The 23,457-nt window shown below is 36.8% G+C and overlaps 2 protein-coding genes across 4 annotated transcripts in view; one reads left to right on the forward strand and one right to left on the reverse strand.

Annotated features, from left to right (window-relative positions):
* Nucleotide 1: 1 nt before the first annotated feature.
* On the forward strand, nucleotides 2-5,243 carry pfn4 (profilin family member 4). Its single transcript, XM_065288331.2, has 4 exons — nucleotides 2-1,176; nucleotides 1,306-1,440; nucleotides 4,326-4,431; nucleotides 4,532-5,243. Exons 1-4 carry the CDS (start codon nucleotides 1,060-1,062, stop codon nucleotides 4,558-4,560), a joined length of 387 nt encoding a protein of 128 aa, XP_065144403.2. The 5' UTR covers nucleotides 2-1,059; the 3' UTR covers nucleotides 4,561-5,243.
* Nucleotides 4,681-23,457, reverse strand: part of lpin1a (lipin 1a) — a 32,647-nt gene continuing 13,870 nt past the window's right edge. For 2 of the 3 annotated variants that reach the window (XM_065288328.2, XM_065288329.2), the window contains exons 5-21: nucleotides 21,086-21,181; nucleotides 20,902-21,000; nucleotides 20,602-20,722; nucleotides 16,454-16,745; nucleotides 16,264-16,357; nucleotides 15,969-16,150; nucleotides 15,790-15,883; nucleotides 15,583-15,652; nucleotides 13,308-13,400; nucleotides 13,121-13,182; nucleotides 12,761-12,899; nucleotides 10,893-11,041; nucleotides 10,723-10,809; nucleotides 10,387-10,539; nucleotides 9,812-9,926; nucleotides 9,586-9,689; nucleotides 4,681-8,242 (exon numbers count right to left, since the gene is read on the reverse strand). In XM_065288328.2, the coding sequence (XP_065144400.2) occupies nucleotides 8,083-8,242; nucleotides 9,586-9,689; nucleotides 9,812-9,926; nucleotides 10,387-10,539; nucleotides 10,723-10,809; nucleotides 10,893-11,041; nucleotides 12,761-12,899; nucleotides 13,121-13,182; nucleotides 13,308-13,400; nucleotides 15,583-15,652; nucleotides 15,790-15,883; nucleotides 15,969-16,150; nucleotides 16,264-16,357; nucleotides 16,454-16,745; nucleotides 20,602-20,722; nucleotides 20,902-21,000; nucleotides 21,086-21,181 (2,110 nt within the window). In that variant the 3' untranslated portion in view covers nucleotides 4,681-8,082. The remainder of the gene's footprint in view (nucleotides 8,243-9,585; nucleotides 9,690-9,811; nucleotides 9,927-10,386; nucleotides 10,540-10,722; nucleotides 10,810-10,892; nucleotides 11,042-12,760; nucleotides 12,900-13,120; nucleotides 13,183-13,307; nucleotides 13,401-15,582; nucleotides 15,653-15,789; nucleotides 15,884-15,968; nucleotides 16,151-16,263; nucleotides 16,358-16,453; nucleotides 16,746-20,601; nucleotides 20,723-20,901; nucleotides 21,001-21,085; nucleotides 21,182-23,457) is intronic. The other variant, XR_010544384.2, reaches the window with a different exon arrangement.

A 23,457-nucleotide genomic window follows, 5' to 3' on the forward strand; every position in this document is an offset into this window, starting at 1 on the left:
GACGAGTTAGCATTCACAACTTTGCCAAGTTTCGTTTTGGATTTTTCTGAAAAAAAGGGAATTTTTGGGGAGATCATGAAGGTTTTATTGCGTAATAAATGTACCACTGGATGTAGAGATATCTCAGGAACGTTTTCCTTTGAATATACTGTCTTTTGTTGCTGTACTAGAATCTATATTTCTAAAATCATAACTTGCCTTGATTGGAAGTTGATGTCTCTTTTAAACTTGAGTATTCTCACCAGGAACACTAAAACAGTGATGTTTTTAATGGTCCCATCTGCCATACCTGCCAATGCTAACTTGTTCTCCACCTTCACCGTTACAAAATTAATTTGCACCGGCCAGTTTATCATCTACAGAAACGTTTAAAAGCTCACGTGGTTCTTGTAACATTTTTGTTGGGCTTACTGTTAGTTTTATTTACAAAGGTACAAATGAGGTGATTAACAGGGGGTGATTTTGCTGTTGATTTTCTGTACTTGACTGAGTTTTATTTATGTTAATTTATGCGCCATGGACTATCTGCACATTTTAGGCTCCCGAATATTTCTGTATTGCCACGGAGCATTCAGTTAAGGTCTTAATGTTGTAAATTGTATTAATAAACTGTAACAGTATGGATGTAATAAAGTTTGTTGGATGTCTTGTGTTTTTTTTTTTTTTGCTTTCTGTATTTGTTTATTCTTTTATGTGATTGATGCTAAGACGCAAAAATAGCTGTAATAATGTATACGAAAAGCCTTCAAATAAGCACAAATATGCAAAAATTCAGGTTTCAAATGGAAATAAAAATTTGAACTTGTCTAAATAAACTAAGTTTATATTTTCTTCTACAAGTGATGAATAGATAGATTGAATGTGTTATGTCTGTCAAGTGCGTCAGCACGTGGTCCAGCTCATGAATATTAATTAGCGCTAAAAACTGAACCTATAGTGTCGGGTCACGTAATTCATATTCATGAGGAAAGCTTTCGCTGTTTGTTGTTAAGGGCGACCAAACTACCAGACACGTTTGCAAACGTGCGGCTTCTTCTTATACATTTTAAACATTTAATTATGAATCCATTTCCACGGTTATTAGAAAACTGTCTCATTGACACGAAACATGTAGAGTGTGCGGCGATAATCGTGGCTAAAAGTGGCGACATAACGGCTGCTTCCAAAAACGTAACAGTAAGTATATTGCAGGCTACCTCGGCGTCAAACATTTTACGCTGTTTTATATTTCTAAGAGTTGTTCTGAATAGGCATAACTATTTAGGTAAAGTTGAAATAATAAAATGGATATCTTTAACGTTACAGCTGTCTTCAGAACAAGTTAAGGTATTTGTAGACGCCTTTAAGCACGTGAATGTAACGCGGCAAAGAGGACTCGGCTATAAAGGCAAACTTTACACCTGTGTACGGGCTGACAGACATTCAATATACTCCAAATGTGTGAGTAAACCTGCTTACTGTACTATACATATGTGAGTAAACGTCTTAGCAGACCCTAAATGTGTGAATTAACCGGCTTAGTACATCCTTTGTGTGAGTTAACCTTAGTATACTCCAAATGTGTGCGTAAACCAGTTTAGTACTGTACTCTATGGGGCGGTTTCCTGGACAGGGATTAGACTAGTCCTAGACTAAAATAAATGTAAGAGCTGTCCAAACTGAAAACAACTTGGGCTGACATATCTTAAAATACATCAGTGCCCTTTGTTTTGCCCCAAAATGCACACAAGTTATGTTTTTAGTAAGGTATGTTTGTTAAAACTAGTTATATATTCTAATTAAACTAGGGTCTAGTGCTGGCTTAAGATAATCCCTGTCCAGGAAACCACCCCTACATGTGCAAAATGTGTGAGTAAACCTGCTTTGCATACTCCAAATGTGTAAGTAAACCTACTTAGTGCATCCTTTGTGTGAGTTAACCCTTATTACTCCAAATGTGTGGGTAAACCTGCTTAGTATAGTCTAAATGTGTGTATACTCAAAATGTGTGCGTAAACCTGCTTTGCATACTTCAAATGTGTGAGTAAACCTACTTAGTGCATCCTTTCTGTGAGTTAACCCTAGTGTAAAAGTGAGTAAACCTGTTTAGCATACTTCAAATGTATGAATACACCTGCTTAGTGCATCTTTTTGGTGAGTTAACCTTAGTATACTACAAAAGTAAGTAAACCTGTTTAGAATACTTCAAATGTGTGAATAAACTTGCTTAGTGCATCCTTTGAGTGAGTTAACCTTAGTATACTACAAAAGTGAGTAAACCTGTTTAGCATACTATAAATGAGTGAGTAAACCTGTTTAGCATACTCCAAATGTGTGCGTAAACCTGCTGGGTACTCTAAATGTGTGTATATTCAAAATGTGTGAATAAACCTGCTTAGTGCATCCTTTGTGTGAGTTAACCATAGTATACTATAAAAGTGAGTAAACCTGTTAAGCATACTTCAAATGAGTGAGTAAACCTGTTTAGCATACTTCAAATGTGTGAGTAAACCTGTTTAGCATACTTCAAATGTGTGAGTAAACCTGTTTAGCATACTTCAAATGTGTAATTAAACCTGCTTAGTATACTTCACTGTTGGAGTGTGCTAAACAGTAAACCTGTTTAGCATACTCCAAATGTGTGCGTAAACCTGCTTAGTATACTCAAAATGTGTGCGTAAACCTGCTTTGCATACTTCAAATGTGTAAGTACACCTACTTAGTGCATCCTTTGTGTGAGTTAACCCTATTATAAAAGTGAGTAAACCTGTTTAGCATACTTAAAATGTGTGAATAAACCTGCTTAGTGCATCCTTTGTGTGAGTTAACCCTAGTATAAAAGTGAGTAAACCTGTTTTTAGCATACTTAAAATGTGTGAATAAACCTGTTTAGCATACTTAAAATGTGTGAATAAACCTGTTTAGCATACTTCAAATGTGTGAGCAAACCTGTTTAGCATACTTCAAATGAATGAGTTAACCTGTTTAGCATACTCCAAATGTGTGCGTAAACCTACTTAGTATACTCAAAATGTGTGAGTAAACCTACGAAGTGTATCCTTTGTGTGAGTTTACCCTAGTATAAAAGTGAGTAAACCTGTTTAGCATACTTAAAATGTGGGAATAAACCTGCTTAGTATACTTCACTGTTGGAGTGTGCTAAACAGTAAACCTGTTTAGCATACTCCAAATGTGTGCGTAAACCTGCTTAGTATACTCAAAATGTATGAGTAAACCTGCTTTGCATACTTCAAATGTGTGAGTAAACCTATTAAGTGCATCCTGTGTGTGAGTTAAGTTAACCCTAGTATAAAAGTGAATAAACCTGTTTAGCACACTTCAAATGTGGGAATAAACATACTTAGTGCATCCTTTGTGTGAGTTAACCTAAGTATACTACAAAAGTGAGTAAACCTGTTTAGCATACTTAAAATGTGGGAATAAATCTACTTAGTGCATCCTTTGTGTGAGTTAACCTTAGTATACTACAAAAGTGAGTAAACCTGTTTAGCATACTTCAAATGAGTGAGTAAACCTATTTAGCATACTTCAAATGTGTGAGTAAACCTGTTTAGCATACTTCAAATGAGTGAGTAAACCTATTTAGCATACTTCAAATGTGTGAGTAAACCTGATTTGCATACTTCAAATGTGTGCGTAAACCTACTTAGTGCATCCTTTGTGTGAGTTAACCTTAGTATACTACAAAAGTGAGTAAACCTGTTTAACATACTTCAAATGTGTGAGTAAACCTACTTAGTGCATCCTTTGTGTGAGTTAACATTAGTACTGTATACTACAAAAGTGAGTAAACCTGTTTAGCATACTTCAAATGTGTGAGTAAACCTACTTAGTGCATCCTTTGTGTGAGTTAACATTAGTACTGTATACTACAAAAGTGAGTAAACCTGTTTAGCATACTTCAAATGTGTGAGTAAACCTACTTAGTGCATCCTTTGTGTGAACCTTAGTATACTACAAAAGTGAGTAAACCTGTTTACTGTAGCATACTTCAAATGAGTCAGTAAACCTATTTAGCATACTTCAAATGTGTGAGTAAACCTGTTTAGCATACTTCAAATGTGTGCGTAAACCTGCTTAGTATACTCAAAATGTATGAGTAAACCTGATTTGCATACTTCAAATGTGTGAGTAAACCTGCTTAGCATACTCCAAATGTGTGAGTAAACCTGCTTGGCATACTTCAAATGTGTGAGTAAACCCATTTTGTGAATGTGTAAGTAACCCCACTTAGTATATTTCAAATAAGTAAACCACTGGAGTAAACCTGCTAGGTATACTTCAAATTTGAGAAAACCAATAAAGTCTCTAATTTTTCTGCGTAGGAAGGAAGTGGCTTGATAGTGGTGAGAACGGCACTGTTTGTGATAGTTGCTACTTACTCAAAGGACATGTATCCCGGTATCTGCGTGGAAGCAGTTGAGAAACTAGGTAGGTTATTTGTTCACTTTTTTAACCCAATCTTAAACGAATTAACTAATTTTCCACAGTAGTTAAAATTTGGTGACACTTATTATCGTTAAAACTTTAGCCGAATATCTACGAGAAAAGGATAAATGAGGCTCATCGTATCTGACCTGAAGAGATGACACTCATGAACAAGACTCAAGCATGAATGAATGTGGAAACCTGAGGATGGTGCCAATTGTCTTTTGATAAAAGAAAACAAGTGAGAAAACATTGGTTTTGAGAACATTTAGTACGATTTTAATTTACAGATTTGGCATTTTTTTAAATATAAACACAACACCAGTTTACACACCTTAGCACTTAACATAATAAAACACCAACTCAACTGCCAAAAACGTAGGCAACAAGATCTTTCACAGAAAGAATATAGAGACAAAATCGGTTTCAAATACCCAACTAAACATTATGGTTGTTGGTTATATTAACAGGAAACCTGTTGCAATCAAGGGGGATAACATTCTTACATTAATTAGCTTATCAGAACTTGTTTAAATTAGACTGAATAATGTGGTTACGTAACGTAACGTAAGACTGTAACCAGAAAGAAAGACCAGAATGAATCTACAGTGATGCAATCTGATTATTCACAGTGTTATCTGAAGCAAGCCCCTGTCAATATCCCAAGAGAGCAAGTCTGTGTCGCAGACTGAACCAAACGCCATCCATATAAATTGCATTTTTATGTTGCATACATCTATATCACAAACATGTTACTTTGTAGACTAATACAACCGATTTAATATGGAGTTTTGTTTAAATCAGCTAGGCTTTAATGAGCTTTAACAGTAAGCCCTTCATCATTCATCTATTCACATCAATACTAGTTCAGTGTGCACCTTAATAACAATGAAAAACCTTGAGAAAACACTAAGGGGCAGTTTCCTGGATAGGGCTTATCCTAGTCGCAGCCTAAAATGCATGTTTGAGCTTACGTTAAAACACCTTCTACTGATATATCCTAACATATATCAGAGCCATTGTTTTGTCTCAAAATGCAGAAAAGTATTGTTTTTTGTAAGGTTGTTCCAAACTCGTAAGACCTCCGTTCATCTTCAGAACACAGTTTAAGATCTTTTATATTTAGTCCGAGAGCTTGTTGACCCTTCATTGAAAATCTACGATATACTGTCCATGTCCAGAAAGGTAATAACAACGTCATCAAAGTAGTCCATGTGACATCAATGGGTCAGTTAGAATGTGTTGAAGCACCAATAAATACATTTTGGTCAAAAAAAAAAAAAAATTACGACTTTATTCAGCATCGTCTTCTCTTCCGCGTTTCTGTTGTGAAGCGCATGCGCGAGACTAAAGTCACGTGACTGCAGTGACGCGGATGACATGTTATCCTCAGACATGTTTGCAAAGTTTTTTTCCAAACTTACAGTGTGTCTCCCTCAGACTGTAAACGAAGAAAAAACAAAAAAAACAGCTGGGGCGCACCAGATAACACGTCAGCCGCGTCACAACAGACGCGGAAGAGAAGACAATGCTGAATAAAGTTGTAATTTTTGTTATTTTTGGACCAAAAGGTATTTCGAAGCTACAACACTTTCTAACTGACCCACTGATGTCACATGGACTACTTTGATGATGTTTTAATTACCTTTCTGACATGGACATTATACCGCATGTAGATTTTCAATGAAGGGTCAACAAGCTCTTGAACTAAATATAAAACATCTTAAACTGTGTTTCCGAAGATGAACGTTCTTACGAGTTTGGAACGACATGAGGGTGAGTCATTAATGACATTATTTTCATCTTTGAGTGAATTATCCCTTTAAATGTCCTAATATAGTCCTGGATTAATCTAAACCCTGCCCGGAAACCACCCCTATACTTATGTTAAATAAATAGTATATTTATAATTTGTTAGATATATCATAAAAACCCTTATTCTTTCGCTAGAGATTTTTAAATAAACACTCAATTTTCATTTTTTATATATTATACACAAAAATCACACTATTTGGAGAGAGGTGTTATGTTGGTGTTGGCAATATTTTTTTTCAAATTAAACAAATCCTTGATAACATGCACCTCTGAATATTTTATATGAAGCATCAGTAAATGTATATAAAATATTTTTTTTTTCTCTGATGTATTTGTATGAAAATTGTTTTAAAGATAAGAATAGGATAATATGGTGGGAAAAAATGCAAGTAGGGAATACTTCATAACCTGAGTATTTTTTGCATTATTTTGTTCAGCTTGTTTTGTTTTCTTCTGTGTGGTTATATGGTGTGAAGTATGACAAAATAAACGTTTTGCATGATTCATATATAAATATGGACAGATATGTATATCTTGCAGAAAACAAATATATTACATAGGAATGCAAAATCACCATAATAGGCTTCTAATAAATAAACATTTGGCAAAATGTACTGTAGATGAACAGTTTTCCAAAGATATTAATATAATTTTATAATATTATATTTGTTGTTCATAATAAAATAGACATAATAGTAAAATTATTTACAAATTTAAATCCCGCACAGTTAATACTTTGATGTTATTAGGGATGCACTGATAATCTGCCCTGATCATTGTGTGTTTTTTAACAGTCGGCCGATGTCCTATAGTGCGAAAATTGCTTTTATCTGTCGATACCAATTATAGGCTGATATATCGATGCATCCTTAGATGTTATAAAAAGGTCACTTAAAGTTTATCTACCTTGTGTAAATTCTGTTACACCTGAGATAAAGCAGTGCTGGCTTTGTGTTTATTTTATTTTAAGACCATAAACCTTAAGATAAGATGTCATAAACTTTCTTAATATCTCTCGGCATGTTATATCGTTAAAGACACAATATGTACGAATTTTGTAATAACAATTCCAAAAAACATTTGCACAGTGTGATTATTTAATGCAGCTGCATACTTACATTATCCCGAAAGTTCCCAAGGATTTTTAAATCCAAAGTTTTAAATAATAGATCGTCCCTTATCTCCCTTGTAATTGTCGCCGTTTTAGTGACTTAATATCCTCGCTATCCTTAATTTCCGGTTGTAGATCAAACGTACAGGTAAAAAACATGAATTCATTACCTCATCCATCAACATGATAAGGGAATTCCCTACGTCTCTGGATGGTCAAAACAACATCTCCCATCGTTTCACTCTCCTTCATAATGTCATTAAGCTTCGCCTTTGTTATTGTATAATAGTGACCTCTAGTGGTGAAAATCCTACATATTGTGCCTTTAAGTGTGTACTAAAATTAATGCATTCCCTTATAAAACTTTATAACCTTTGGCAAGTGCAACGCCAATGATACATTTTATACGACACATAATGTAATTATTTTGTTACCAATAAACTGTGCTTTTGGCACTTTAAAATAATTGTATTGTTGTCAGAAAGCACACACACACACAATTTTCTTAATACTGGATTCAGCCTCTTGCCAGTAAAACAAAACATTAAAACGCACATAAAAGATAAATGATTGATGAAAAAGTAATAAAGGAACAGGTAGAGGATGGTATGCGGTCTGCAAAGTGCTAAGTTGCTTGTGCGTAAAGTAATACCTGTGTCAGTGCAGCATCAGAGCTCAGTTTGCATGTTAGGATACCTACACACATTAGTTTTTGTGACTACATTCTTTTAACTGCTCTCGGCTTGTTCGTCCTGCTTGTCTACCTCTGGTAGCTGCTCTCTCCAGAAGGTAAACTGGCTGAAGGTGTCTGAACAGGGGAAGTCAGTGGTGTTCCCTCTGGTTAGAGGAGGAAAAACATGGTCCACAACTTCACACAGACGTCCATACCTAAAACACAATAATATAATGTTATACCTTTTAGATTCCAGTAGGGCTGGGCGATAATTCGATAACGATAATTTTACCGATATAAACTTTTTCGATAAAACGATAAGGACAGTTCGATAAGTGATCGATAATGTTTAAGCACTGTGCGTAATGTTGCGCGAGCACTTCCGGATGCGGCACGCGCTCTTGGTTTACAATCACAGTGACAGTCAGACTTGAAGGAGTGGAAGATGAGGCAAGTTATTTATTTATTAGTAGAGACCTATGAATTTCGCGATGCGGATAACGCGGACGGAATCACGGAATCCAAATTCGCGGAAACATTTTCTTGTGTGTAATGTTGGACGCGCAAACAGGGTTCGTCAAACACAGCAGACACAGGTGCGTGCAGTATACTTTACTTTCATTCAGCGTCCGCCTTGCGCACGCACACGTCCGCCCAGCTTTAAAAGTATATTTACAGGACATTCACAAATTCAGGAAACTGAGGAAAAGCAGCAGATCCACCCCTGCAGTGAATATAGTGTTTGGGTATGTGCGCTCCCACAGCAACGTGACACCCTTGACATCCATTTATCAGCGTGTATAGCTCGTATATGTATAACACACGCGTGATCACCGAACTAAGTTTTCTTTCTTGTTTAAGTGAACATAAACAGCTGTTACTCAGTATATTGAAACTTAAAGCAGTCTGTCTTGGGTCTTAAAGGGACAGTAGTCTGCTGCTTTTGTGTCAGAAATGTGTTGATTTCATAACAAATAGATTTACATTTAATACAGATGCATTAAAACAAGATTTTAGTTTTTGTATTTGTCATGTTCTGAATAAAAAGTAGTTTAAAACCATTATTAACTGTCTGGTTTTTACAATTTTCATTCAGGAGCAAAAATCTGCCTTTAAATTTGACAGGAGTAAAGATTTGTTATTTATCATGATAATTATCGATATCGACTGATATGGAAAACATTTTCTCGATAATTTTTTGGGTCATATCGCCCAGCCCTAGATTCCAGAATCTTTCTTCCAGATTCCATCTGTGCTGCAGTTTATTTTGAGTAAAGATTTTGGACAAATGTGGGTCACAGTTGCCGTGAATGACAAAAAAATGGTTTGGACCAATTAGTGACTAGCAATAACAATAGGTTTGATATCTTAAGGCTTTTGTGTATTGCATTTAAACATATATTTTATTCAAAGATAAAGATAAAAACAACATGTAACCAAATTGAAGTTTATTTTGGCTAAAAGTGCATTACATAGCTAGACTATAACAGGTCCATATCTAGACTGTAAAATGACGGCTTTTACTTGCTGGGATACAACATTTTTATGAAATTCTTACGATGATATGTTGGTTTTTGCGTGTTCCTGGATGAGCTCTCCCTTAGGATTTACAGTGAATATTCTGTTCAAAGGCACTCCCACCTCTTTATAAGAATAAACGTCCTGGAAAGAAAAATGTCCCATAAAAATTTGCATATTTTGTAGGGAAGAAAACTTGCATTTATCAAAAAAAAGTACAGGGCATTCAGTCTACGCATTTTATTAGTATAACTGCTTGTGCTTACTGTTTCCCTGTTTCCAAAAGCAGCATAAAAGGGTTCGGTGTTTGGAGAGAACAAGTTTTTGATGTCAGTCAGACATTCGATTTTAAACTTTTCTGGCTTCTTTTCAATGACCTCCCTGTAATTGAAAGTAATAATATATAGTTATGAAACACAACATGTGACCCTGCACCACTAAATCAATCATAAGGGTCATTTTTTGACATTGGGATTTATACATCATATGAAAGCTAAATAAATACACTTTCCATTAATGTATGATTTATTAGGATAGGACAATATTTGGCTGTTTGAAAATCTGAAATTTAAGGGGGCAAAAATCAAAATATTGAGAAAATCACCTGTAAAGTTGTCCAAATTAAGTCCTAAGCAACACATATTACTAATGTTGATAAATACAGTTTTTTATTTACAGTAAGATATTTACAAGTATCTTTGTGATACATTATCTTTACTTAATATCTTAATGACGTTTGGCTATAAAAAAACGTCATTACGTTTTTTGTGGTCCAGGGTCACATACGGTATACTGTTTATATCCTGTAAACATCTCCATGTGTGTTGATGGCAGTACAAACCTGTGAAATGCTGAGAACAGACTACTGGGGCTAAGCATTACAGGTCCCATAGGAAGCATGGTACCTCTTTCATTAACCCAGTGCAGGTAACCCCTCGTCATGTCAGCCATTCCAATCGCACGAGCTGAACAGTACATAAACTTGTATCCATTCCTATAAGACAGTAAGACCATATTTGTGACCCTGCCTGTAATAACCTAGCTAAATAAATTTTATGTTATTAGATTATCCTGGATTTCACAGACTACACATGTATGTATTTGGAAGAAGCTTTGATTCAAATCAATCTACAGTCAGTGCATTCGAGAGATGCGAGATGTAAGGTTTGCAACTCACTGACTGACTCTGTGGTAAAGTTGGGCAATGCCTTGATGGGTCCAGTCTTTGCCCAGAGTTGGCAAAATGTGTCCTAGAGTGTCTGATCTGAATAAGAAAAAATCCATATTTAAACTTTGTAAATGTGTACTTCATAAATGTTTCCTCAGGTTTAGTGTATGAAGTATCACCTCGTGATGGTGCCATCGATATCTGAAATGACTATCTTGTCATCCCAGTTCCACAGATAGATGGTGCCCTCACAGCGGCAGGTGCCCTGGTATTGGGTGGTGACGCTGAAGACCACATCATTTGGGCCATCTTTTAGGTTCAGACTGGCCTAAAACATAAGAATGTGGTTCTATCATGTTACAGCTGTAACAAGTGCAGTGTCTGTCTCCACATAATGTCTCGAAATATCATTTAAGACCCGAGCTTTGGTTTGGCTTGCATTTTAGATTTCTTCCAGCTATTTAAAGGTGCTCTCCGTAATTTGAAAAATTTCTAACCGTTACTGACACCAGTGGCCGTTATAGAAACTGCAGCCAGTCTCATGCTCGTTCTCGGTGGGCACCCGTACGAGCACGACCACAACAACCAGAGTTGCCGTAGCAACCACAGACAGCTCATTGAGATTCACCAGCATGTTTACAAATGTAAGAAAAGCTACAGTACTGTAAGGTTATTGTTTGACAGACCATATTTTAGCAAAATGTTGCAGTGCTACTTTATATTTTCAACAGAAGTCTACTTTTAAAAGTTTTGTAACACGACACTGTAAAACACACTCCCGACAATCACAATCTTAATGCAATCGTGCTCTGAATAAAGATAATTCATATAAGAAAGTAACTTTTGAAACGGTCTTGTGCTACATGCTATCGTTAGCATTACACCACAATAACATAATATATTACAGATGCCCTGTAACTATGTCTTACCTTTGCAGTAAAAAGGAAACCTGCTCAAGGTCTGTTTTCATACCCAGTGCTGACCGGAGCTCCCTCCAAGAATCAAATGCCAATCCGATGTTTACTCTTGTCTTTTCCCCGACGCCTGTCACGCACTATTTTGGCCGCACTAGATATGGATTTTTTTAAACTTACGAGGAGTTTCCGTAAGTGTCTGGTTTGTGCTGGAGGTTGGTCGCTTCTTTCCGTCTACAGAGTCCATTTGAAACATGCTAGCGATTGCCGCTGTTTACTAATGACTGCCGTACGCGTCTATATGGAACGCCCAGGTAGACGAGCATGCGCATGACGTAACATTTTGAATTTCGCGCCAATTCGGACCCGACTCCTTCACACAGAAAAGTGCCTACAGGCTGATAGAGACAACCGTGGAGGACACACAAGGTGTCATTCTTTCTATTACATTATGGTTGCCTTATAAATATACAAATGAAAACTCTATCTTAAAGATTTTTTTAAGTAATAACTTACATTCAGCCCCTTTAAGGGAAGAACCAATAAATATAATAACCAAATGTAACGAAGCAGTGTAATTGTCTACGTTTGTGTACAACAGGTTCCAGTTCGACAGAATAAAGTATTATGGTGCAAACAACAAAAAATGTGATGTCCACGTATATGGACACACCAGGTCTTAGGAGGTTAAAGGGATAGTTCACCCAAAAAAAATGGAAACTCTGTCATCATTTACTCACCCTCAAGTTCTTACAGACCTGTATAAATGTCTTTGTTCTGCTGAACACAAATTAAGATATTTTTGTAACTAAACAGATCTGGGGCACCATTGACTTCAATAATAGAAAAAAGAATACTATGGAAGTCAATGGTGCCCGAGATCTGCTTGGTTATAAACATTTCTCATATGATCTCCACGTGTGTTTACACTAGCAGAAAAAAAAATTGATACAAGTCTGGACCAAATTGAGGGTGAGTAAATGATGACAACATTTTCATTATTGGGTAAAGTGATGAAATGCCTTTTATGTAAGATCAAATAAATAAATAACTTGAAAATATTAGTACTACTTAGTGACCTTAAACACTGATTCATATCAGTGTTTGTATTAATGTCTAACCAAGATGCTTACCAGCTGTTCTGAGGACAGACGTAGAGTCTTCCTGTAGCAATGTCCTCCAGAGCTGTGAAGGACTTCAGGCTGGTTGCTCACAGAATTCTGCTTAGCACCATGGCTATCGTCTTCATCGGACGACGAGTCCTCTTTTAACCTGTTAAAAACACCAAAAGCTAGTCAACATTTAATGTGGATAAGATCATTGTGATATGGATGTCTTAAAGGTACAGAAGCAAAATTAGCTGGCTTATTGCTCATAACATTATTTAGGAAAAAAGAAAATGCTACAGAAGTGTAAAATATGTCCCCTTTAAGGAATAAGCAAGAACAATGCTGTGTTTTCACACAACTCCCACACTAAGTTTTGATATTTACCTACTCACAGACTCTGTTCTTACAGACTGCTCTCCACACTCGATCTGGTCTGATGCTGATTCCTGTGTCCACAAGATAAACACAGTAACCCAGCATCATTATGATTAGCATTTTTATTAGAACATTAATACTTGCAAATCTGCACGCAGAAATCTTTTCTAAATTAACTATATTGATTCAGACATACCGATTTGGAGCTGCTGTTTCTCCCCCGCCATGAGAACCACCAGCGTCCTCCTTTCTTTGGCATCTTCTCCTTCATGATGTTCTCCACCGTGGCCTGGAGCAAACGCACAGAGGCCCTGATACTCAAAACTCAAACTAAATGACAGGATGATTGCGATTTAACATGCAGCTAATAAATCAATACAAAATAAGAACCTACAGGACTCGAGCCAAACATGCCAGGAAAACAGTACGTGAAGTAACCAAGAGCAGAATAAACATAACTCAAACAGGAATACTTGGCGCATTGGCGCATAATGAAATGGGATGAGGGGAGATCAATAAAAAAAGAAGAAAACAAGGAGGAGGGAAGAGACAAATTTAAATGCCCTGGTGTGCCATGAAATACTAGCAGCATCTTATAATATCGAATTTACTTATTTTTAACTATGCTATTTATTCGGTCCTTAAAAATCATTGCTAGCAATAAACACAGATGTCCAGTTAATCACAAATGGGAGACACATTAAGCAAATGATATATTGTGAAAACAAACAATGTGATTTGGTCTTAGCAAGTTTTGAAGAATGAGTTTGGATGCAGTAGTGGTTTTTAATTGTTATTTGTATGTTAAACCAATAACCCACCAGCAGGGGGCACATAACTCCATCCTAGTACAAAATTTCCTAAAGGGATAGTTCAACCAAAGTTAAAAAATGTCTTATCATTTATTCGCCCTCATGTTGGACACCGGTTTGAGTTTCTTTATTCTGACTTCCACAGTAGAGGTGCGCGGGGCAGAAACTAACGTGGGGTTAGTTGTAACACAGACTGTTTACATTGTTGCACAAGGTTGAGCATTTTTGTTTTCCAGTATTTTTTTCACACTGCCAAAAGACGATCTCCCGCGAATTAATGTTTTTCCAGAGAGTTATTGATGAACGAGTGTTTTGGTGGAAAGTACATTTTTTCATCATAAGTTTTTTTCGGTTTCTAAGTTGGGTGTGTAATGGCGCTTTTCCATTGCATAGTACCCCACGGTTTAGTTTAGTTTGGGTCGGGTCAGCTTACTTTTGGGAGCTTTTCCATTGGGTGCAGTACGTAGTACCCGATACTTTTTTTCGTACCACCTCGGTTGGGGTTCCAAGCGACCCGAGCTGATACCAAACGTGACGCGAAAACACTGTAGATCACTGATTGGTCTGAGAGAATCGGCACGTCATCGCTATAATGTAAATATTAGCTTTAGCTTACTGCTAGCTTGCGCTGTCTCAAGCAAACATGTTGTTATCTGTGTTCTGCTATAAGTTTCCAAACACCCTTTTAGCGAGGAAAAACATCCGCATGTTGCACAGCAACATGGCAGCTATATATATAACGACACGCCTATAATCCCTCCCACTCCGAAGTGATACTAAACTCGATGGAAAAGCTAACCACGCCAAAGTGAGGTGAGCTGACCCGACCCAAACTAAACTAAACTGTGGGGTACTATGCAATGGAAAAGCGCCAATAGATACCAAATCCAATGCTATGTCATATAAATCAGTGTCTTGTTGACTAAAACAAAGCATCGTTTTGAAATATGTCTGCAGCTCTTAGCAACTTTTTTGGTGGGCTTGAAAATATTTTGACCCAGCGGGGTTAATTGTAACGCTGTTTAGCACTTACGATATGAAAGCCGCTAACGTTAGTAGAATTCTTGCCGTTGTTTTAAATAGGCTACACATATTTAGACATTTGTATCTATTTATAATTAAATTATTGTTAGAAAAGGGCTGGATGAATGAATACAGTGTGGATACCTGTCTATATAAACAAAATCCACTTCAAGTATATAGACAAAATAGTATTGAAATATTTGCCTGCAAACTTAATTTTTAGCAAGTGTTACAACTCTCCCCCTGCCTGTTACAATTAACCCAACCAATGGCGTATGTTGTAACGTTTGCACTTCTGTCACGTTTGGTTTAATTGTCCAAGAATGGTAAGTACTAGAAACAAACTTCAAATGTCCATTTATAGCCGAGATGTGTGTGTTGCTTGTGTAAAAATATAATTAATTAAACTAAAAAAAATTTGAATGATTGAGCCAAAAACAAAAAGCGTTAGGTTGTGCCCAGCTCTCCCTTACTTGTTCTTCCTACTATAGAAGTCAATGTGTCCTGTCAACTGTGTCATCATTTATCAAAATATCTTTTCATTTTTGGGTAAACCCCCTTTAAATACTGTAGTTCACTCTCTTTTGCTACGAGTTTAAAGGGTGTCATTTGATGTGCTGTTTTTGCAGTCCTTACCTTTGGCAAGGGCTTTTGGAAAACCTGCATGGCCAGTACAATAGGAGCAGCTGTAGTCCAGTTATAATACCTTTATAAAAAAAAAGAAAAGTGAAGTGATTCACAAATGTATTAAATATTGTAGCTTGTTAAAACACAGTTTATTTCTAAGTATAGGGGGAAATAATTTGGAAAATACATTTGTGCAATATAATATTCGTCACATACTTGGTTCCGATCTTTACAACCAGGTTGGGATCATCAATAATAGATGGATTATCAGCAAACTCCTGATAAGATATTGCACGTTCCTCAAATTCCTCTGTGGATGAAAAATTGTCAAATCAGCTAATTATCAAATCTGCAGAATACTAGTATAGCTAAAACCACACGTTTCGAATTTGTACCTCTAGTGATCTCTCTGTTCTCAGATAGACCTCCACAAACAGAGATTGCGATATGAGGCAGGTCACCTAATTGATCAGAAAAGCTGTCAACTCCGCTATCCATACCACTGCTGCCCACTGACTGAGGAGATTGATTGGCACTTCTTTGATCTGTCCCGCCCTTCAATACAGCTGCTCCGTCACTAAACAACATAAGTACATTTAAAACCCATTTAGAATTTTAATGTAAGCCTTACAGCTTGATCATAAATTAATTGTAATATATTCAATCCGATCTCGCTAGCAGTTGATGTACCTTTTTGGAAAGTAAAGGGCTGCCACCTCAGGTTCTAGCTCTGTGATGTCATCCAGGTACACTCCATCGGATCCCAAGTGACGGCTCCTTTTGTCTAAGAATTAATTGTTGTTATTACCTATTTATATAAATAACTTCAATGCAAACCAACTATGCTTTATAATAGAAATGAAATCCCATTGCTCTTTACCTTTTCTTTTGGATGGAGAGTCAGTCTTGCTAATGGCATGAGCTCCAGGACTGTGATGGCCCTCCTCTAGGTCTGTGATAAGATGGGCGGCTGTGCTGAAAGCCTCTACCTCACAAGCAGGTGCACACGCTGCCCCTTCAGCCCTGAGATCTGGTACATACACATGATGAACATTGTCCTGAGACTCCATCATCCCATCCCTAGTGATGGATCTGAAGTGTGTACTGTCAGATGGTGGGATTGACCCTGGTGCCACCACCACATGCCCTTGCATGTCTTGTAGAAATGACGGCTGTGGACAGAGAAATGCAATTACAGAAATACATTAAGTAAATAGTGACCTTAATATCCTGGTCTTTATGCGTCATGAAAGAAAGAAAATTATACAATGCTGGGTTGTTTCAATCCGTTGATGAGTAAAATTTGGAGAAACTCAACTGTTGGGTTACAATGAATCTAGAAAATATCCATATTATTTGACAAAATCATGGGTTAATACAACCCAGCATTTAGGTTGGAACAACACAGCATACAGTAGGTCAATTTTAACCCAGTGGTTGTGTTTGTCCATATTTCATCCAATCCTAGATTGAAACAGTTTGTCCATATTTTCCCCAATCCTGGGTTGAAACAACCCAACATTTTACGTTGATACAACCCAGCATATGTTCATTAAAACCAGTGATTGAGTGTGTCCATATTTTTCCCAATCCTGGGTTGAAACAACCCAATAATTTAGCTTGATACAACCCAGCATAAGTTAATTTAAACCCAATAGTTGGGGTTGTACATATTTTACCAATCCTAGATTAAAACAACCTAATATTTTAGGTTAATACTACCAAGCATAGGTTAATTTAAACCCAATAGTTGGGTTTTTCCATATTTTACTCAATCATAGATTGAAACAACCCAACATTTTAGGTTGATACAACCCAGCATAAGTTATTTTAAACCCAATAGTTGGGTTTGTCCATATTTCATCCAATTCTGGTTGGAAACAACCCAACATTTAAGTTGATACAACCCAGCATAGGTTAATTTAAACCCAATAGTTGGGTTTGTCCATATTTTCCCCAATCCTGGGTTGAAACAACCCAACATTTTACGTTGATACAACCCAGCATATGTTCATTAAAACCAGTGATTGAGTGTGTCCATATTTTTCCCAATCCTGGGTTGAAACAACCCAATAATTTAGCTTGATACAACCCAGCATAAGTTAATTTAAACCCAATAGTTGGGGTTGTACATATTTTACCAATCCTAGATTAAAACAACCTAATATTTTAGGTTAATACTACCAAGCATAGGTTAATTTAAACCCAATAGTTGGGTTTTTCCATATTTTACTCAATCATAGATTGAAACAACCCAACATTTTAGGTTGATACAACCCAGCATAAGTTATTTTAAACCCAATAGTTGGGTTTGTCCATATTTCATCCAATTCTGGTTGGAAACAACCCAACATTTAAGTTGATACAACCCAGCATAGGTTAATTTAAACCCAATAGTTGGGTTTGTCCATATTTTCCCCAATCCTGGGTTGAAACAACCCAACATTTTACGTTGATACAACCCAGCATATGTTCATTAAAACCAGTGATTGAGTGTGTCCATATTTTTACCAATCCTGGGTTGAAACAACCCAATAGTTAAGCTTGATACAACCCAGCATAGGTTAATTTAATCCCATTAGTTGGGTTTGTCCATATTTTACTCAATCCTAGATTGAAACAACCCAACATTTTAGGTTGATAAAACCCAGAATAGGTTCATTTAAACTTAAAGGTTAGGTTTCTCCATATTTAACCCAATCCGGGTTGAAACTACCCAACATTTTAGGTTGATAAAACCCAGCATAGGTTAATTTAAACCCAATAATTCGGTTTGTCCATATTTTACTCAATCTTACATTGAAACAACCCAACATTTTACGTTGATACATCCCAGCATAGGTTTATTTAAACCCAATGGTTGGCTTTGTCCATATTTTACCCAATCATGGGTTGATACAACCCAGCATTAAGGTTGGAACATCACGGTATACAGTAGGTCAATTTTAACCCAGTGGTTGTGTTTGGCCATATTTCATCCAATCCTAGATTGAAACAACCCAACATTTTAGGTTGATACAACCCAGCATAGGTTCATTTAAACCCAGCGGTTGGGTTTGTCCATATTTTCCCCAATCCTGAGTTGAAACAACCCAACATTTTAGGTTGATACAATCCAGCATATGTTAATTTAAACCCAATGGTTGGGTTTGTCCATTTACCAAACCCTGGTTGAAACAACCCACCATTTTAGGTTGATACAACCTAGCATAGGTTAATTTAAACCCATTAGTTGGGTTTTTCCATATTTCATCCAATCCTGGGCTGAAACAAAACAACATTTTAAGTTAACACAACCCAGCATAGGTTAATTTAAACCCAATAGTTGGGTTTGTTCATATTTTACCCATTCCTAGATTGAAACAACACAACATTTTAGGCTGATACAACCCAGCATAGGTTAAATTAAACCCAATAGTTGGTGTTGTTCATATTTTACCAATCCTAGATTAAAACAACCTAATATTTTAGGTTAATACTACCCAGCATAGGTTAAATTAAACCCAATAGTTGGGGTTGTTCATATTTTACCAATCCTAGATTAAAACAACCTAATATTTTAGGTTAATACTACCAAGCATAGGTTAATTTAAACCCAATAGTTGGGTTTTTCCATATTTTACTCAATCATAGATTGAAACAACCCAACATTTTAGGTTGATACAACCCAGCATAAGTTATTTTAAACCCAATAGTTGGGTTTGTCCATATTTCATCCAATTCTGGTTGGAAACAACCCAACATTTAAGTTGATACAACCCAGCATAGGTTAATTTAAACCCAATAGTTGGGTTTGTCCATATTTTACCCAATCCTAGGTTGAAATAACCCAACAACCCAGCATTTTAGGTTAATAAACCCAGAATAGGTTAAACTTAATGGTAAGGTTTGTTGATATTTTTCCCAATCCTGGGTTGAAACAACCCAACATTTTAGGTTGATACAAACCTGGATACGTTTATTTAAACCCACACTCTAAAAAATGCTTGGTTGTAAATATTGGACAGAACACAACGCTGGGTTAAATACAGTGTTGGGTGTAACTAGTTACAAAGTAACTAGTTACTGTAATAATATTACTTTTTTCAGTAACTAGTAGTGTAAGGCATTACCCGTCTGAAAATGGTAATATTATTACAGTTTTCCCGAGCTAGTTACTTAAGTTACATTCGCCAGTAGCACCTTCATCACACAAGGCACAAAACACAGAGAACAAAAGGGAAGGGGAGGAGGGCGTGAATGGAACAGTGATTGGTCTAAGTTTGGCACGAGGTATCATTTACCATCACCGATTGGTCGACACCCGGCAGCCAGCAGCACAGAGCGCCAGCGGCACACTCAAAGACAGATCGGGTAAATGGAAGCGTCAACAACGGCAAGCTCTTTTTCAGAGGAAGGTTCCCAGCAACAGAAAGCTAGTTTCGACGGGTGGAGATTCAGTCATATTTTATTATGTTCAACGGAAGGAAAATAACTTGACGGTGAAGTGCACACTCTTTAATGTTTCTCCAAACGCTGTGCCCCACGTCCAGTAGCGGGTAAGGAAGCCAGCATTTTCTTGGCCGTGGCTTGCCCAAATAAACATTCTTGTCCAGAAAAAAAATGTAACTAGTAATATAACTAGTAATATAACTAGTTACTTTCTCCAGGGAGTAATAAAGTAAAGTAAGGCATTACTATTTTTGAGAGTAATATGTAATACGTAATATATTACTTTTTTGAGTAACTAGCCCCAACACTGGTTAAATATGACCCAATGCTGGGTAGCTGTTCCTCAACCATGTGTTAAAAAAACCCAGCAGCTTGTTTCTAATAATGAGTGCAGTTGTTGGGTTTGTCCATATTTTTCCATCCATGGGTTGAAACAACCCAGCATATTTTTAGTGTACAGATTTGAAGGCATTGAAATTAGGTGAACTATCTCTTTAAGGCACTTTGACTGGTGACTTTATAATACTAGACTGAACCTGTATTGTTATGGGATACAAAGAACACGTGGTAATGTGTCACGGCTGGAGATTTTTGTACCTTAGCAGCATGGGGGAGCTCTCCCCATGTCCACAACATCTCAGGGTTGTCTGGTTTCCCTTTGGCCTTTATCACTTCTGAGTCACTCTTGGGTGTAGAAGGCAAAGAGCCATTTGGACTGCTGAAGTGGGATATCAGAATTAATATTAGGATTTATATAGCTGTGATGAAATATGCAATGTCTTACAACTTTACATTCCTTATCTTTCTTAACAAATTGTTTGTTGGGTAATGCACTTGGAGGTTTTTCAATAGCTAAATGTATGCCTTTGTTACAATGATGGTGATTGGAGCAGTTACCTATTTGTGGATCGGAACATGGCTGTTTGTTGAGGACAGGAGATGGATAATCCTGTTTTATTGCGTATGGTTAAAGAGCAGGACTTCTCATACCCTGTTCTGTAGGTCAGGAAACAAAGCTTAGCATTCAAATGGCATTATTTTTAGTCTCATTCATCTCATATGATAAATCCCTCTGGCATACCTCTGAACCCCAATCCAGTTCTCTTCTGACGTTCTGTATGCGGTGCTACTGGAGCTTCCTTTCACCTGCTCAGCAAACAGCTCGTGTGACATTGCTCTGTAAATGTATAACCCATGCATACTTTTAAGCACATACACATCCACATAAATATTTCTATATAACCAGGGTTAATCTTAACAGGCACTTTTTTTATTCAGAAAGGCCAAAAGCATTGTGTAAGAAAGTCTCTGCACTCCTTTTCAAACTGCTGTTTCGCAGAACAGCACATTCTTGAGCTGACATTCATTCCCAGCGGATTCTTTTCGGCCTTCTGTTTACCCAATGGTCTTTACCGTCACTTTTTTAAATTCTTGGTAAAAGCAGCATACTGTATGCAGTGACCTCAGACCTTTAAGCTACACAAATGATTAAAATGCATATATAAATTTACTCAGGAGAAAGAATAGAAGAGGAAGTTTGTGTTGAAAATCATTTACTTTTATGGCTATGTGGGGGTAAAGACTGGCCAGCATTATACAGAGGACTCCCCTTGAGCTAAAGCCAGATCTTGGCACGGTTCCATAGATTTCATGGAAAACACTGGAGGGGCTATTTCAACCACTTGTTTACTTCAGCAATAGGACACACTCTCGCTCTTTTTTCTGTCTCTCTCGCAAACAGAGCCTCCTTCACAAGACCTCTATAATTCATTTTTTATAAGACTTGCTGCATACAAATACCACTACACTTTGTCATTTTGGTGTGATTGCAATTTTTAAAGAATGAAAGTGATAAGTGAACTCTGTCATTGTTTACTCATCCTCTTGTTGTTTTAAATGCATGACTTACTTTGTTTTGTGGAAAACAAAAGGAAATGGAGACTGACAGTTTCACTCCCTATTAACTTCTATTGTATATAACAAAAAGCAATAACAAGATTTGGTGACTTGCCCTTCAAATTCTGCCTTCTTTGTTCAATAAAATAAAGAAAAGAATGCTTTTTTTTCTCTTTAAGAGAGATTCATCTTTCTGCATTAGCTGTGCCATCTGTATGTCTTAAATTTCAATGCGACAGCTTGTGTTTTTACAGTACAACAGGAAATTCAGCTCAACACAGCGCAGACTCCCATGAGATTTAGATTTATTGCAAGATCTTGACACTGTTTGAGTTGACCCTACAGTATTTTTTAAAGGGATAGTTAGGCCAAAAATGATATTAAACCCATGATTTACTCGCCCCCAAGCTGTCCGAGATGCATATGTCCATCATTTTTCCAGATGAACACATTTTCTGTTAATTTAGAAAATGTTTTTGATCTTTCAGTTAATCAAATGTAAAGTTACGGGGTCCACTCCTTCAAGTCCAAAAAATGTGCATCCATCCTTCACAAAAGAAATCCAAACGGCTCCAGGATGATAAACAAAGGCCTTCTGAGGGTAATCCGTGACGTTTTGTTGTAGAAATATCCATATTTGAAACTTTATAAACGAAAATAACTAGCTTCCCGCTAATGCCGCCATCTTAGACTCTTAGATCTGTATTCAGGAGAGAGTATCAGCGTAGTGTACGCACTTTTCTTAGTGACGTATGATAAATTCGTCGAGGGTTGGGGCACTGAGAAGAAGCACAGAACGCTCTGTAAACTGCGGACGCTCTCATCTTGAATGCGGACGTGACTAAAATGACGGCGTTACCACCAGAAGCTAGTTATTTAGTTTATAAAGTTTTAAATTTGGATATTTCTACAACAACACCGTGCGGATTATCCATAGAAGGCCTTTGATTATCATCGTGGAGCCGTTTGGATTTATTTTGTGAAGGATGGATGCACATTTTTTGGACTTGAAAGAGTGGACCCCGTACCTTTACATTTGATTAACTGAAAGATCTAAAACATTTTCTAAAATATCTGAAAATGTGTCCGTCTGTAAATTGATGGACATATGCATCGCAAACGGCTTGGGGGTGAGTAAATCATGGGTTTAATATCATTTTTGGCCAAACTATCCCTTTAAGCTAGATTTCTAGTGTTATTAAAACATAAATACATTTAATAATAAATAATGCAATATAACTTGCTAAATAATGTGATACATGAATACTATAAAGGGCACCTATTTTGCAAAATCCACTTTTATAAGTGTGTGAACACAACACCCCAACAATGAAAAATATTCACAATTATTTTTTTAAATCCCTAATAAACTAAAGCATTAGACATGCCGTTTTTTTCTCTTGTTAATGTGACATCACACCCACAAAAAGCCCCACCCACAGCCACTGACTGACAGTCTTGCATTACCATAGTGTCAGCCCTCAACAAGTTGTACGCTTTCTGCAATATCGCAATAGTGAGATAATATTGTCTCAGACTGTATTCACAGGAATCAGA

Source organism: Paramisgurnus dabryanus, chromosome 17 (genome assembly GCF_030506205.2).
Source record: "Paramisgurnus dabryanus chromosome 17, PD_genome_1.1, whole genome shotgun sequence".
NCBI classification, from domain to species: domain Eukaryota; kingdom Metazoa; phylum Chordata; class Actinopteri; order Cypriniformes; family Cobitidae; genus Paramisgurnus; species Paramisgurnus dabryanus.

Bases quoted from the DNA above. Each gene is read 5' to 3' on its own strand.
- pfn4 (XM_065288331.2), top strand. From the start codon at position 1,060: ATGAATCCATTTCCACGGTTATTAGAAAACTGTCTCATTGACACGAAA. The intron at 1,177-1,305 runs GTAAGTATATTG...TTAACGTTACAG, and splicing joins CTGCTTCCAAAAACGTAACA to CTGTCTTCAGAACAAGTTAA. The intron at 1,441-4,325 runs GTGAGTAAACCT...TTTTCTGCGTAG, and splicing joins ATTCAATATACTCCAAATGT to GAAGGAAGTGGCTTGATAGT.